At 40.3% G+C, this 14777-nt stretch overlaps 1 protein-coding gene across 1 annotated transcript; it reads right to left on the minus strand.

Moving 5' to 3' along the window:
• Window positions 1-763: 763 nt before the first annotated feature.
• TCF15 (transcription factor 15) lies at window positions 764-3900 on the minus strand. Its single transcript, XM_075278622.1, has 2 exons — window positions 3178-3900; window positions 764-1167 (listed from the first exon to the last, which is right to left on the minus strand). The coding sequence occupies exons 1-2, from the start codon at window positions 3652-3654 to the stop codon at window positions 1093-1095; spliced, it is 552 nt and encodes a 183-aa protein (XP_075134723.1). The 5' UTR covers window positions 3655-3900; the 3' UTR covers window positions 764-1092.
• Between the last annotated feature and the right edge of the window lie 10877 nt (window positions 3901-14777).

The following is a 14777-nucleotide window of genomic DNA, read 5'->3' on the forward strand; positions in this document are numbered from 1 at the left end:
AAATTTGCAACAGAAAAAAAGCAATAAATAGTCAACTATTCTTTGCCTTTTTCATAGCAGAAATGTGTACATTTACTGCAGATTTAACCCTTTCCATGGCAAAGACTGATATCCATGCTGAAAATCTGCAGCATGCTTATTTGAGATCCTCCCCACAAGGCAGTTTCCCCACAGAATTGGTGTGTTTTTTATCTGCATCATGTGGATGAATTCTTAAAATGTTATCTATTTTGCTGCAAAATGCTGCAGATGATCTGAACCAAAATTTCGGAGAAATTAAAGTGAGACGGAACCAAAATCACTTCCATGAAACACTTTGACATTTTGGATGTCTGTCACCACTCCGTAACCTCACTGGTTACCTTCTGGCTTACATATCTTGTACTAATGAAAACCAATAAGAAACAGATCTGTGCAGGTTGGAATACAAGGCTCAGTAAGCGTCATCTGTGCGATGCACATGGTTATTACTGGGGTGAAAGGAGACTATATTGTGCCCACTGGTCTTAAACATGAGGACACCTTGTGTTGATGGAACTTATGACATTCAAATCCCTTCTTAGGTAATGCTGGGCTAAAAGACAAAATAAGGTAAATGCAAAAATTACATAAGCTACCATGGCTAAACCGCTGTTTTTTTTTCATCAATAATGACTATACATTACACGTATGTATAATCTGCAGACGTAATGTGATGTTCTTTTTTAATAAAAGAAAAATAAAACCTGTTTCAAAATAATGTTATTTTAATTAAAATTCTATAAATTTGCTGAACATATGTACAGATATTTGCTTTACGCAGTCCTGATCTCAAGGTCAACTACCCAAAGATTATTGTCCGCACCACCATGTTGGTGTTCCTTCCCCCCATCATAAGCCAATTGTACACAGCGTTGCGTTGTGCCTTTCGCCTGTTTAGGACATTCTATGTAACTTGGCATTCGAAGGTTTGACCAGCTCCAACTGATATTCTGGAAGCTTTTCCTTGACATCTCTGGGGCCTCCTAACCATCTTCTGTTTTGCATAGAAAATTCAATTATCTGGCCCTATAATCTTTCAGTTCCACTTCTTGATCCAGGGAAAGGCAGCGATCATCTTTGGGGTATACGCAGTGTGTTCAGTCCTCGCACTTTCAGGCAGTTCCCAGTGTGTTCTCTTCTTGAGGCCTGTAAAGACAGTTCATTGTTAGTGCACATTGTCTACAGCAGATGTTTACAGTATGTTTTCTTACATTTTCCTGCCCCTCTGGTAGTTTGCAAAGTTCACTGAGAAGAGGAGCCGGACTGTGTCAGGAATGACATCAGTCACATGTTATTGTGATCTGGAGCAATGCTAAAATATGCTTACACATCTATATAGCAATGGAAGCTGTCCTCTAAATATTGTAAGAATTGTATCTCATCTGTAGAGGGCTGGTTCACTTGTCCTCACCCACTACAGAATTTGTCTTGTGAATTGGTGCACATTTTTGTCCAGGCATCTTGAAGCATTGCCTATTCTTGTTCTGACCGATCATCAATGATAGCTTAAAGTCAATGGCTAGCTTTATAGTCCAAATTCTTCCAATATATACATCTAATATGCCATTGGACCATCATGCATTATGCCATTGGATCATCATTTTGGCATACAGTTAGCCACTATAACTTGCCTCAGTGGTACTGACTATGCTTTTTAATACAACTGTATGCAAAAAAATTTAAAAAAAAAACACACGACAATATACTTTTATTTTTGTTAAATATGACTCAATGGCAGACTTTACCTATAATGGAACAACGTACATGTGAAGTCTTATATTATTTATGTAATTCATTTGACAATACTCTGTATTATCACTTTTGTGTTACCTAGCACACCTTTGTCCTAATATAGGCAATGTCTGAAAGGTATACAAATATTCGTACATTATAAATACATTTCATTTTGGATGGACTTCTAAAGGTTGAATCATGAAGTAATAGAATAATAGATACTATATTATGGAATCACACTGAAGTTATTCTAAAAAGAGCAGGTTAAGGACTCTCTTCAAGTCTTCCATATTGGTGGCAGGTTCATCAGCATGTAAACGTTATATAAACACCAGTCTAGATATTTGCTCTAGAAGTCTAGTGTCAGTCGCAAATGAATGTGTTACTATAGAGAGCTGCAGGGGTTTATAAGGGAAAGTAGCCGAAGGAATATACATATATACAGAGAGTTGCTCAAACACCAGGGTCAGAGGTGTCAAAATAGCTTACATGGCTAAAGGCCCAACTCAACAAATGTCTTTAGTTTCCAGCCAAAATATTACTTACAATTGGCCTTGAATGCTTTAGCTTCCTATTATACGCCGCACTTCTGCACTATGTAATAGTATGTCAAGTTAAGCGGTAGTCCTCCCTTAACCGGATACCTCAGCAGAAATCCAAAAAGTAATCCCTGTTCTCAAAATCTTCCTCCACTTCGCTTTATATTGTTCATCATATTGAGATGAGGCAAAAACTTTCTTATAATTTATAACTCAGTATTCAAGAACAAATAATGATAAAGTTGTCCTAAATGTATCAGCCGCTGCAATAATAGAGAAAGCAGGGTATTGTATATACAGTCCTTCCTCTTCTATATACCTCACCTTGTTGTTTAGGAAGTAATATCGTACTCCCTACTGTTTACATACCCACTTTGCTGTACTATTACTTCTGCCTGCTCGTAGACATGAATTTTTCGGTTTTGATAATAAGCATTAATTGTAAAAGAACCGAACCCTCAATAAATAAGACTTTTGTATATAGCTGGTTCCTATAGAATAAACATATGACAATGTCCCTTCAGATATATGAGTGTGCGATTGCACAAGAAGGAGTTGATATCAAATGTCTAATACATTTAGGTTGGTCTTATTCACTTTAGGTAATGTTACAGAAGCTGTGGAATGAAGAATTTCTGTCTATGGTGATCATAAATCTAGTATAAATCTGGCCATAGACTGAAAGATTTGTCCCCAATTCAACCAGCACTCTTATAATTTACACTGTGCAGGTTGTTATCAGAATATATACAATGATGGGAATGATATTTTATCTGGAAATTGTTCTTATAGTTGCAGATATACAAATTGCCTTATTCGCTCACACCTTGCATTTAGTGAGGGTGTTGGATGATTTTTTTTTGTAATAATGGGCACGACTTACCCCCTTTCTTTGGTTGCTGAGGCAGAAGGTGCAGATGCTGCGTGGCAGTTTGCCCTCTGCTTCATCTCTGGTCCTGTAGACTGTGCTGAAGCATGGCTGTCCATCCTCACAGCCTTCCCCTAGTAGAAGCACATTGGCCAGGTGGGAGATATAGCTGGAGGCGAGGCGCAGAGTTTCTATTTTGGAGAGCTTTCTATCCACTGGTTCAGTGGGTATCAGCGTGCGCAGGGCAGTAAAGGCTGTGTTAACACTTTGAGTCCTGTCTCTTTCTCTGGCGTTGGCCGCCTGCCGCTGCTTCACCACCACCACCTGTCCAGTCTTCCTAGGAACCTTTCTCCTTTTTGCTGAAGTTTCATAGCAGCCATAGGATTGATCTGAAGTGTCACTCTCGCTCCTGTTCTCCTCGTCTTCAGACATCATGCTAACATCCGAATAAATCATATGGGCAGGCATGGATCTCAGCATGGTAAAAGCCATGCTTTGTCTACCACCACAGCTTATCAATTGTTACCTGCTGCTTTGTAAAATGGCTGCAAATCTTCAGCAGTCGCTCCTGCTGCCCACGTTCCAAGCCAAGCCCTTAATTCCCTTCTCCAGTATGTGCACTTTGCCTGTATTATTGAACATAAGGAGGCCTGATGGTTCTCAAGCCTGTGTCTGTGAATTGAATTCTCCTAATGTCTTCACAGCTGTTCATGTAGTTCCCTCCCCACAGTAAGAAAGGAGGAGTTGTATTAAGCTCTGGTGGCTCCTTAGGAATCTCTATATATAATACATGGGAGGGGTTACTGGAAGCCGTTCTCTGCTAGCAAATGGCACCACTGGGCGCAGGGAGCTTCTGTATATATAGCTCTTCAAGTGACATGTCATAGATTTATTCTCTGGAAATGGGAAGCAGAATATGGTATTTCTTTATTGCATGTGAAGATACATGTCAGACCAGTTAACCCTTTGCCTCTTTGCAGGGCAAAAGTTGAATGGCATGCAGTTTATCATCAGGCAGTTAACTGTTTGTCTCCTGTGCCCTGCCACCTATTAATTCAGTAGTCTTGAAATTATTTGTCAGTGTGTATATATTCTGTGGATGGATAGATAGATAGATAGATAGATAGATAGATAGATAGATAGATAGATAGATAGATAGATAGATAGATAGATAGATAGATAGATAGATAGATAGATAGATAGATTCCATATTTAGGTATGATAATGTTACATTGATATTTAGAACAGCTGTCACTTTTACATTGAGAATAGGTCTACACTGCGGGTCTGTTGTGTTACATGTCAGTTGCACATCTCTATGTGCAATTGACATGTAACACAACAGACCCGCAGTGTAGACCTATTCTCAATGTAAAAGTGACAGCTGTTCTAAATATCAATGTAACATTATCATACCTAAATATGGAATCTATCTATCTATCTATCTATCTATCTATCTATCTATCCATCCATCCATCCACAGAATATATACACACTGACAAATAATTTCAAGACTACTGAATTAATAGGTGGCAGGGCACAGGAGACAAACAGTTAACTGCTATTGGATTGAATGACTGTCAGTCTAATTGTGACATGTGATATAACGAAATCAGGACAAAACAGTCACAAAATAAATCTCACTGTTTCTTAGTTGTTTTTTTTTTATCACAAGTTGCATGAAACTTTGCCAGTACAGATTCCTATGTAAGCTGCATGTGACAAAGAAGACAAATCATACGTTTTGTATGGGAGTTGATGTCGTACTACCAAAGTCATCATATAGTCCGAGTCTTAGGGCCCATTCACACGGAGTAAACGCGCGTGTATTTTGGCAAAATAGACGTGTAAAAAATACACATGTAAAAATAAGACTCCCATTGACTTCAATGACATTTTACACGCGTATTTTGATATGTATGTTGATGTGTTTTTTTACACGTGTAAAAAAATGTCATTGAAGTCAATGGAAGTCTTATTTTTACATGTGTATTTTTTACACGTGTATTTTACCAAAATCCACGCGCATTTACTCCGTCTGAACGGGTCCTCATGGAATATTATGAACACACATCTTTATATCACAGCACTTTTTAGCACTGACATTTTTCTAAAATTTTTAGTAGACTAATTTCTTCTACAAGAAGTCACAAACTTTAACCATGACCACAGATGAGCTATATTACAGCCACCAATGAGCCATCATCTAGAGACATGGACAATAAACATTCATCTGTTCTCCACAGTTATTGTTCACATTGTGAGGAATTAATGGTTGGTTTGGAACAGGGGTGGCAATGTTTGGTTTGGTTTTCTTTGGTCTGTGAGCGAGCACTATTTGTCTTCAACAGATGTCTAGATTTTTCATAGTTGTTAAAAGTGTCCAAGTTTTCAGATAATCTGTTAATCTCCAGTTCTGTTTGGCCAGCCCAATTATTCGGATTATATTGTGTTCCTGTACTGGCATATGTGTTGATCTGTTTGCTATCTTTAGTCACAATCATCCATTCTTCTTCAATGACTGTGTCAGGTACAGTGAACAGAGTGCTGGGCCAGTGGCTATCTGGGTTAGAGAAGTAGAAAGTGTTCCCCAAGGGCAATCTGGATGTGAAGAACTAGAGCAGTGTTCCACAACCTGGGGCAAACTGACAGTAAAGTACTAGAGCACTATTCCTCCTCTAGGAGCAGTCTGGGAGTAAAGAACTGGAGCAGTGTTCCACAACCATGGGAAGTCTGGGAGTAAAGAACTAGAGCGGTCTGTCCCAACCAGCAGCATTCTGGGAGTAAAGATCTAGAGCAGTGTTCACCATCCAGGGGAAGTCTGGAAGTAAAGAACTAAGGCAGTGTTCACAACCAGGAGAATTCTAGGAGAAAAAAAAAAAATGATTACAGTAGGGGAGGCAGGGACTCCTAGCAGCATAGGTAACTCACGGACCACAGTTCACAGCTGAAACTTGGTCATATGAATGCACCCTTAGAATGCCATCACCCATATATTAAAGGGATTCTATCATTAAAACGAATTTTTTTCTCGATTACACGTAGAAGTAGCCTTAAGAAAGGCTATTTTTCTCCTACCTTTAGATGTCTTCTCCGCACCGCTGTTCGGTAGAAATTCCGGTTTTCTTCGGTTCTCTCGCAGCACTTGGGGCGGTCCCCAGCGCTCAAACAGCACTGGGGGCGTCCCCAATGCTGTGAGAGAACTCTCCAGCGCTGTCTCCATCTTCTTCTGGAACGGCCTCTCCCTGCGTCTTCTTCTGGTGCTTGCTTTAAACTTCTAAGCATGCACAGTCGGCTATGCCGTTGGGCCTCAGGCAGAGCCGACTGCGCATGCCTGCCTGGTGTAAGCGTCCGTTTTCTTGTGGCCGCTTACACAGCACAAGAAAATGGCCGTGCAAGAAAATGGCCGGATGACAGAGCTGACTACGCTTACGTAGAATTTTGACCCCAGCTCTGGAAGAAGACGTGCAGAGAGGACGTTCCAGAAGATCGAGGCGTCGCTGGAGAGTTCTCTCGCAGCATTGGGGACGCCCCCAGTGGTGTTTGAGTGCTGAGAACTGCCCCCAGTCCTGCAAGAGAACTCATTTGCATACAGAAGAAATCCCAGATTTCTACCAAAGGACGGCGCAGAGAAGACATCTAAAGGTAGAAGAATAGCCTTCTTAAGACTATTCCTACGTGTTAGAAAAAAAACATTTAATGATAGGATCTCTTTAAATAGATTTTCTAATTTAATATTTAGCGTGATTCAGCAACATTTGTTATATTGTAGCCTTATGAGCAACAAAAGGTTGGGGAGTGGGACCACTGAACTAGAAAAACTTAGCAAGACATAAAACGAGCTTTTCTCTTTGATTTGACTTGACTATGGTGTATACAATGCAGACATGTCCATTTTATAGGTGATGGCTTTATGACTGCCATTATCTACAGGTCACTATAGTCTACTGATGGATTGTCAGGGAATCCATACTCATATAACAAAACCATAGTAAAATGTGCGGCAAAAACTCCAAATATGGAAGTCGGAAGAAATCCCTGGATCAATGAGCCATCTCTATATGAAGCAAACTTTGTGAATGAAATTCCCTATTATTTTCTGCTAAATAACTAGAGACCAGACGAATATATTTGGCCGCCTGTTACTCTTCCAAATAATTCCATAGACATTATGTGATTGGAACAATTGCTCAGTTTCGTAATATTTAATATTGCAGACATCTTTACTCATTGCTTTCACTTTGACAACCTGCTATCACCTTTTCCTTCCTACGTATAAGTCATTTATAAGCAGAAAAAAAAACCAAATAAAATAATTTTAGACGGCGTGCGCTCCAAATGTGCACATTGCTGTGCAGAAGTCTTCATGCAGCTTATGTTTATCTTATCTCCCACTTCCTGGAGAAATGAAATATTACTGAGAGACTTCCTCTATCATCTGCTCCTGTTTAGTAGAAATATTTTCTTAGCTCCCCTTTCTCTGCTGTGATCCAGCCATTTCCCTGCTTCCTGGCATCAGTCAGACAAGGAAGCTGCTTAAATGAAGTCGTCCTTTATGCTGAGATCTGTGAATGAAATCTTGTAGGGTCGCTACCTAGTTACAGTACAGATGTCTGGTGTGGGGAATAATCCTCCCAGCCCATGTGGTGTGTGTATGTCTGCAGTGAGATCAGGAACTCATTAAATATTGCCGTCTGCTTTCCTCCAGTATTTGTCAACTACCTGTCTCGAATCCTCGACGCGATTCAGCAATACGCTGATTTTTTGCGTGTGTGTGAAATATTATCCAAGCCAGATTATAATGTGTTTAAATAACCCTGCCTCAGCTGGTAATCTGCGCTCCCTCAAGGTTTTCTCTTACTGTTTATACTCGCCACGTCTTGTTTTTCTTGAGGCGCTCAGACTCCTGTGGACCCTAACCTCAGAAATTAACCTGTCGCACCATAGTAAAATCATTTTCTTCAAGCTTGAATATTCTCGCTTAATTTTTAATTTCTTTCCATCCTCCCCCCGGTAATAAATCATAATTGTCTCCTGTTAACGTTCTTTAGCTGTAACGCTCAGCAGTTGTGCAGGTCTCAGCTCGAAGAGGGTTAAGATTTGTCTTCCATATAGAACGGAAATAAGTCTAGTGGGGGAGTCCACAAGGGGGCAATTTACCTTTTCCATTTGTCTGCCATAACTCTGTAAATAATCCCCAAACGCTGCGCATGTAGACACGTCCCCTGAAATGGGAGCCTCAAGACCAAATGTGGAGAGGGAAAAGATAATGGAAACCTTGCTGCGAAGAGATCACCTTAAACTTTGGAACTCACAAGAAAAAGATATAGTACGACTTTCATTTTTTTTCCCCGTATTGTGGGGGAAACTTTGTATCTATAGTTCTTGGAATTTGATTACTTAAGCAGTGAAGAAAATAAATCCACTTTTAACGAGTGGAAAATATGGATTGAATCCCTCTGAAAGGAGAAAACGCATATGGAGTTATTATTGTTGTTTAGATTACAATGTATTCATCTGAATATATTAATATTTTAGCCAAATTGAAATGTTATTTGGCATCTGGAAAAGTAGTCTCAGATCTGCAGGATAAGGTGCAACAAAACACAGGATGAGACGCTGAGAAGCCATCAGCGTTTATAGGATTAATCTGATATATAAAAATAAAAAAAAACCGAATGGTTTATTCTATGTTGACATTTTATTTTAGGATGGATTGTTCTAGACAACAAATAAAATATGTAGATAATGGATATATCTAGAATATTTCAGCAATCCAGAGTGTGTGTATATATATATATATATATATATATATATATATATATATATATATATATATATATATATATATATACACATGCTTCTACACAATATAAGAATAATGATTTATTAATCATAATAATATAGTGCTTGGTTACATAGAATGGTTGAAGACAAGTTCATAAAGTCTGCCCTATAATGGAAACATTTCTTCCATGATCCCCCATAGCAAGCAGACTGGATCAGAATTCTAAACAAGAATTCTATAAGTTTCCTCAAGCTATGGCCATTTTCTTCCTGTAACAGCACCACATTAGTCCACAGGTTGAGTGTGGTAATGCAGCTCAGCCTCATCCACTTCAATGGCCCTGAATTGAAATACTAGGCACAATCCTAATGGTCCATTCATACTGAGCTTTTGGCGATGAAAAAATCCGCTTCAGGAGTTAGGAAATGTTTTTTTTCCTCCAGCACAGTGTATGGACCTTGAAAAAAACACTTAGTGTTTTTTTCCATGCGGTTTTTGCCAATTCCACGTAGATTTTCCGCCTCCCATTGACTGTTGGTTTTTGCAGGAGGAATCCACCTGAAGGTTAAAGCCCCACTGGGCGGAAATGCAGCCAAAAAAAAAAAAAAAAAAAAAAAAAAAAAAGCAGCGTAAGAAAATGCTGAGAAAACGTTGCATTTTCCGTCGCGGAAAAAAAACGCGCATGTACATGTGTTTTTCATCGCATTTTTCAGTTTTGTGCTGCGGAAATTCATATGAGTTTTCTGTAGAGTTTTCATTGCATTTTTGCTCGAGTTTCTCATGTGCAATAAAGGTAATTGAAAGGCTATGTTGAAAATCCTAAGGAATTATGTTCCTCTGCTATTTAGACTGGGGCCCCACGAGCCGGAAACGCAGCGATTTAGCCATGGTGGAAACGCCGCAGGAAAAATCGTGGCGTTTTACAGTAGTTGCAAAGTGGATGGAATTCATGGGAATCCCATGCCCATCTTGCAGAAAAAAAATCGCAGCACGATTTTAGCACAGCGGCCTTAGCCTCAACTAAGCAAGTCAGTGAGTTTTTGTCTGCGTATTTTGATGCTTTTTCGCTGCGTTTCTGTGGAGTTTCCGCAACACATTTATCATGCTGTGTTTTTGCTGCTGTTTTCACACTCTCCATAGAAATCTATGGAGGCAATAACTCAGCGTTTCCGCAACTATAATTGACATACTGCGTTTTTGAAAAACGCGAATGTTTTTGAAAAACGCAGCTTTTCCGCAGTGGGTTGCTAGGATTAGACAAAATTGCATTTACTTTGCTAGTACTGTAAAATGCAGCGTTTTTTTCTGCTGCTTTTCTGCAATGTCCAAAAACGCTGCGTTTCCGCCCAGTGGGGCCTTAGCCGAAGGAAGCTTTTTTCCCGCTAGCGGAAAAGATCCGGTAGCGGAGAAAAAAGGTAGCAGAACCCCCTAGAACTCTATGGGGAGGCGTTTTTTCCATGTGGAGTCTGACACAGATTCAGCACCAACATTCTCACCAAAAACCTCCGAGTGAATGGACCCAAAGCTTGAGTTCAGACGGGGATTTTTGGTCTGGAATTTAACATGGTGGCCACCTCAGATTCCGGACCAAAAAACGGCTAGCCACTCTGGATTAGGCCCAAATGAATGGATCTAGTTGAGGGAGGTGTCGCAAGGCGGATGTCTGCGGCTGATTCAACTGCATAAATCTGTCCGAAGAAAGAGCATGTTGCTTCTTTTTTGTTCCCGCTTGAGGAAAAAGGAAATGATCAGCTCTCATTGATTCTGCGTCAAAATCTTGACCAAAAAACCCCAATCTGAACTCAGTTCTAAGGCTAAGTTCACACAGAGTTTTTGGCGATTATTTTGGTCAGGAAAAAGCCACTTGTGAGGCATTTTTTAACGTGTTTTTCCACCACTAGCAGAAAAAAGAAGTGAAATGACCTCTCCTTCAAGTGGATTTCGCCTGAAAAAAAAACAATGGGAGTCAATGGGAATCAGAAAAACCATCAGCGGTTTTTGAAGTGGTTTTTGACAATTCCGCATCAAAATCCACATCCAAAAACTGCGTCACAGATTTTACGCCTCCCATTGACTCCCATTGTTTTTTTCAGGTGGAATCCACCTGAAGAAAGGTCATGTTGCTTCTTTTTTCTGCTAGCGGAAAATACCGTCAGCGGAATTTTTTTTTAAGCGGATTACATAGGACTGTATTGTGAGGTGTTTTTTGGAGGCAGATTTTGAGGTGGAATCTGCATCAAAATCCTGACCAAAAAACTGTGTGAACTTAGCCTAAGGGGCCATTCACATGGAGGAAAATGGTGTGGAAATTCAGCGCTGAAAAAAAAGCTTCCCATTGACTTCAATGGGTTCCTTTTTCTGCTAGTGGGGAAGTTCCTTACCGCCTAGCGATGACACTAAGTGGTGAGTGTCATCGCTGGGCGGTATGGAACGCCCCCTCTCACAGTACAGCACAATAGATGCTACTGTGAGGAAGGGCGTTCCTGACAGACTGTACTACAGACTTCTGACAGTGAAGAGCGACGGTAATGGCACAGATAGCTGTTCACCGGGGGCGCAAAATGAAAAAGCTGTCCGACATGAAAGTTCCTCTTTAATTTTGCATACTGTCCAGATTATTGGGTGCATTTGTTATTCATGTGTATTTGTGCAGTTAATTTCAGTATTTAACCCCTTTCCACACAGCATCGTACTATTACATCTCACTGAGCTTGAAATTAACGCTCAGCACCCATTAATAGTTTGGCATTTCCTCCGGCACTCGGCTGTATTAACCAGCCAAGGCCCAAGACTAACTGCCGGAGCTGGAGAATACTCCAACAGATTAACCCCTTGGATGCTGTGACCAATAGCAATTATCACATCCAGTGGGTCCAGGAGCAAGATTGCAACCCCCTCCCTCCACTACCCTTAGATGCCCTGCAAAAAGATCACTTGGTCCGAGGGGTTGTCATGGCAGCCAGGCTGACTAACTACCTATGCCGATCACACATAGCGATTTGCTGCAATACTATGTATTTCTGTACATTGTTCTGCTTATCAGAAATCCAAGCTTCAAGTCCCCTGGTTGGAGAGGTAAAATGTCAAAAAAAGAAAAAAGTTCAAAAAGTTAAGAATAAAAAATAAACACGTAAGAAAAAAGTTCAAAAAAACAACCTTTAAAAATAACCTCAGACCCAACACTAAACCTTGGGGTACACCGCTTACAACAGGGGACTATTGTCAGTTAGGAATCAATGGACACAACACTCTGAATGCAATCTTTATACAATGCACAATATAAATAAGACTTTCTAAACAAATAATCCTTACCTTTTAGTCATACAACAGTATTCACATGACAGTGAAAATCGGGTGCATTCATATGATTTATACTGCAATGTATGAGGGATCTGTGAAAACAGACACCCCTCAGAGGTGCAAAACAGCAATGAAAAATGGACATTATTTTGTTAAGTAGGTGTCTTCAATGGATGATGGTCTTACGCGTGCTACACATTGAAATCAATGGGTTATAAAGCCTCCCATTGATTTCAATGTGTAGCGCGCGTAAGCCGGAACCCATTGAAGTCAATGGGATCTGTTTTTAAGTGCCTCACTCTGACACGTGTATACGTGTCTAAATGAGCGGCACATTACTCCGTGGGAACGGGGCCTAAGGACGATATAGTATAAGGTCCTAGAAGATATATAGTATTATTAGCTCTGCAGTGCTGTCTAAATGAGTGGCGCGTTACTCCGTGGGAACGGGGCCTAAGGACGATTTCACCATTTCACAGATCCTGTTGAAGAGAAAAGGAGGGACCTTTACATTCACTGAAATAAGAAAAATGGAATGGAGTGTATCTAGGGACAGACTTCCTTAGTAACAAACGAGTGAACAGTAAATTAACTAGAAAGGTGACAGGAACTTTAGAGAGATTTTCAGGCAGAAAGCCGCCATATTTTTAATTAAAGTACTTTACATGAAATGAGACTAAGTTGCCTGAAATTCTATTGACCATTTAAGTATTAGTTCTGCAGTGGTGTTGCATATTTTTAATCTACTTCAATGACTACCTTGCATAGTTGGAAAAAAAAACTAGAATATTGCATTATAGCTGTGTTTACCTTTACATCCAATTTCACTGCTCCAATCCATTGAGAATAAAAACCTTGATGCTATTTATTGTATTCTATTTATTGTGTACTGTATTTTTTTCCATTGGCAATAGTCAGTTTTAGGGCTCGTTCACACGGGGCAAGAGGGGGTGGTATCTAACACCAAATCCAGCTCAGAATCCGCCCCCTCACAATGGAGATTTATGTAGACCCCTACATTTTTTTTTCGTGAGCAGTATGTTCCAGCTCACGGAGAAATGAAACGAGTTGCTCTTTCTTCAGGCGACTCCGCGGCTGATTCAGCCCCAACGTCTGCCTCGCGGCAGCACCCTCAGGACTAGGCCCATTCATTTGAGCCTACTCCGAAGGGGGAAGCCGCGACTGGCGTAAGTCGTGACACAATCTGGACAAAAATGTGCTATACCGCCCCCCCGTGAACTAGCCCATAGAAGTCAATATGTTGTATATGTGGCATGTTGTCACTAACAAAGAAGATGGATGTGATTTGTCATCCTGAATTGAATTCCTGGAACACATGTAACCTGCAAACACCATGGCCAATATTAGTCATCAGTTTATGCTAGTCTTTGGTGTAAACTGATTCCCCAAAAATAACAATTTGCACAAAGACTGCACTAAACATAACACTAGCCAAAAGTTAAATAGGTAGGGCTAGTTTAATAGGAAGCTCATGGGTAACATATTTCAGACAGATTTATTAAAGGGGTTTTCCCCAAATTGATTTTTCATACTGAGGACCTATCCACATTATAGGTCTATCAGTATGTGATCTGTGAGGATCTGACACCCAGACCCAACACAGATCAAATCTCATGGGCAGTATGGAGGCTCAGTGGTTAGCATTGCAGCACTGGAGTCCTAGGTTCAAATCCCACCCAGGACAACATCTACAAGGAGTTTGTATGTCCACACATCAAAGACATACTGATAGGGAATTTAGATTGTGAGCCCTATATGGGACAGTGACTGTCAATGTCTGTAGAGCGCTGTGGAATATGATGGCGCTATATAAGTAAGCATAATAAATAAATAATATAAGTCTCCAGTATGTGATCTGTGAGGATCTGACACCCAGACCCAATACAGATCAGATCTCCAGTATGTGATCTGTGGAGGTCTGACACCCGGACCCAACACAGATCACGTCAGCAGTACGTGATCTGTGAGGGTTTGACACCCAAATCCCACACAAATCAGCTGTTCCAGTAGCTTTCGGGTACTGGAAGTTGCTGGTGGACAGGAAGTGCATTCAGTGCTGCTCTTATTCAGTCTGATAAATCAATGTCAGGATTGTAAAACCCCTTTAAAGCCTGGGCCCCCAGTGGTGAGAGTCTAGAAAATCACACCCCCACAGTGTGGGAAAAAATGCACTGTGGACATGCAACATGTCAATTATACCTATGGAAACATTGGTATGGTATAGGTAAGTCCATAGAGGAAACCTATGCAGAGTTTCTATGAAAATCGATGTGGGAAAAAACCACAATACGTTGCAGCTTTTTACATGTGAAAAAAACCCACATCAAAATACACGTGTCATTGAAGTCAATGGAAGTCTTATTTTGACAAGTGTATTTTTTACACGTGTATTTTGCCAAAATACACACGCGTTTACTCCGTGTGAACGGGCCCTAAACCTGAAGACAAAAATTGTCCAAATTTTGGTGCAAGTCTGCTACAATTTAATTCAACATTCTTGATAGAC

This window comes from Leptodactylus fuscus, chromosome 6, assembly GCF_031893055.1.
Source record: "Leptodactylus fuscus isolate aLepFus1 chromosome 6, aLepFus1.hap2, whole genome shotgun sequence".
Taxonomy (NCBI): domain Eukaryota; kingdom Metazoa; phylum Chordata; class Amphibia; order Anura; family Leptodactylidae; genus Leptodactylus; species Leptodactylus fuscus.

Excerpts from the sequence above, each read along its gene's own strand:
- TCF15 (XM_075278622.1), bottom strand. The coding sequence starts at position 3,654 with ATGGCTTTTACCATGCTGAGATCCATGCCTGCCCATATGATTTATTCG. Across the intron at positions 1,168-3,177 it reads TCAGCAACCAAAGAAAGGGG|GCCTCAAGAAGAGAACACAC; the intron begins GTAAGTCGTGCC and ends CTGTCTTTACAG.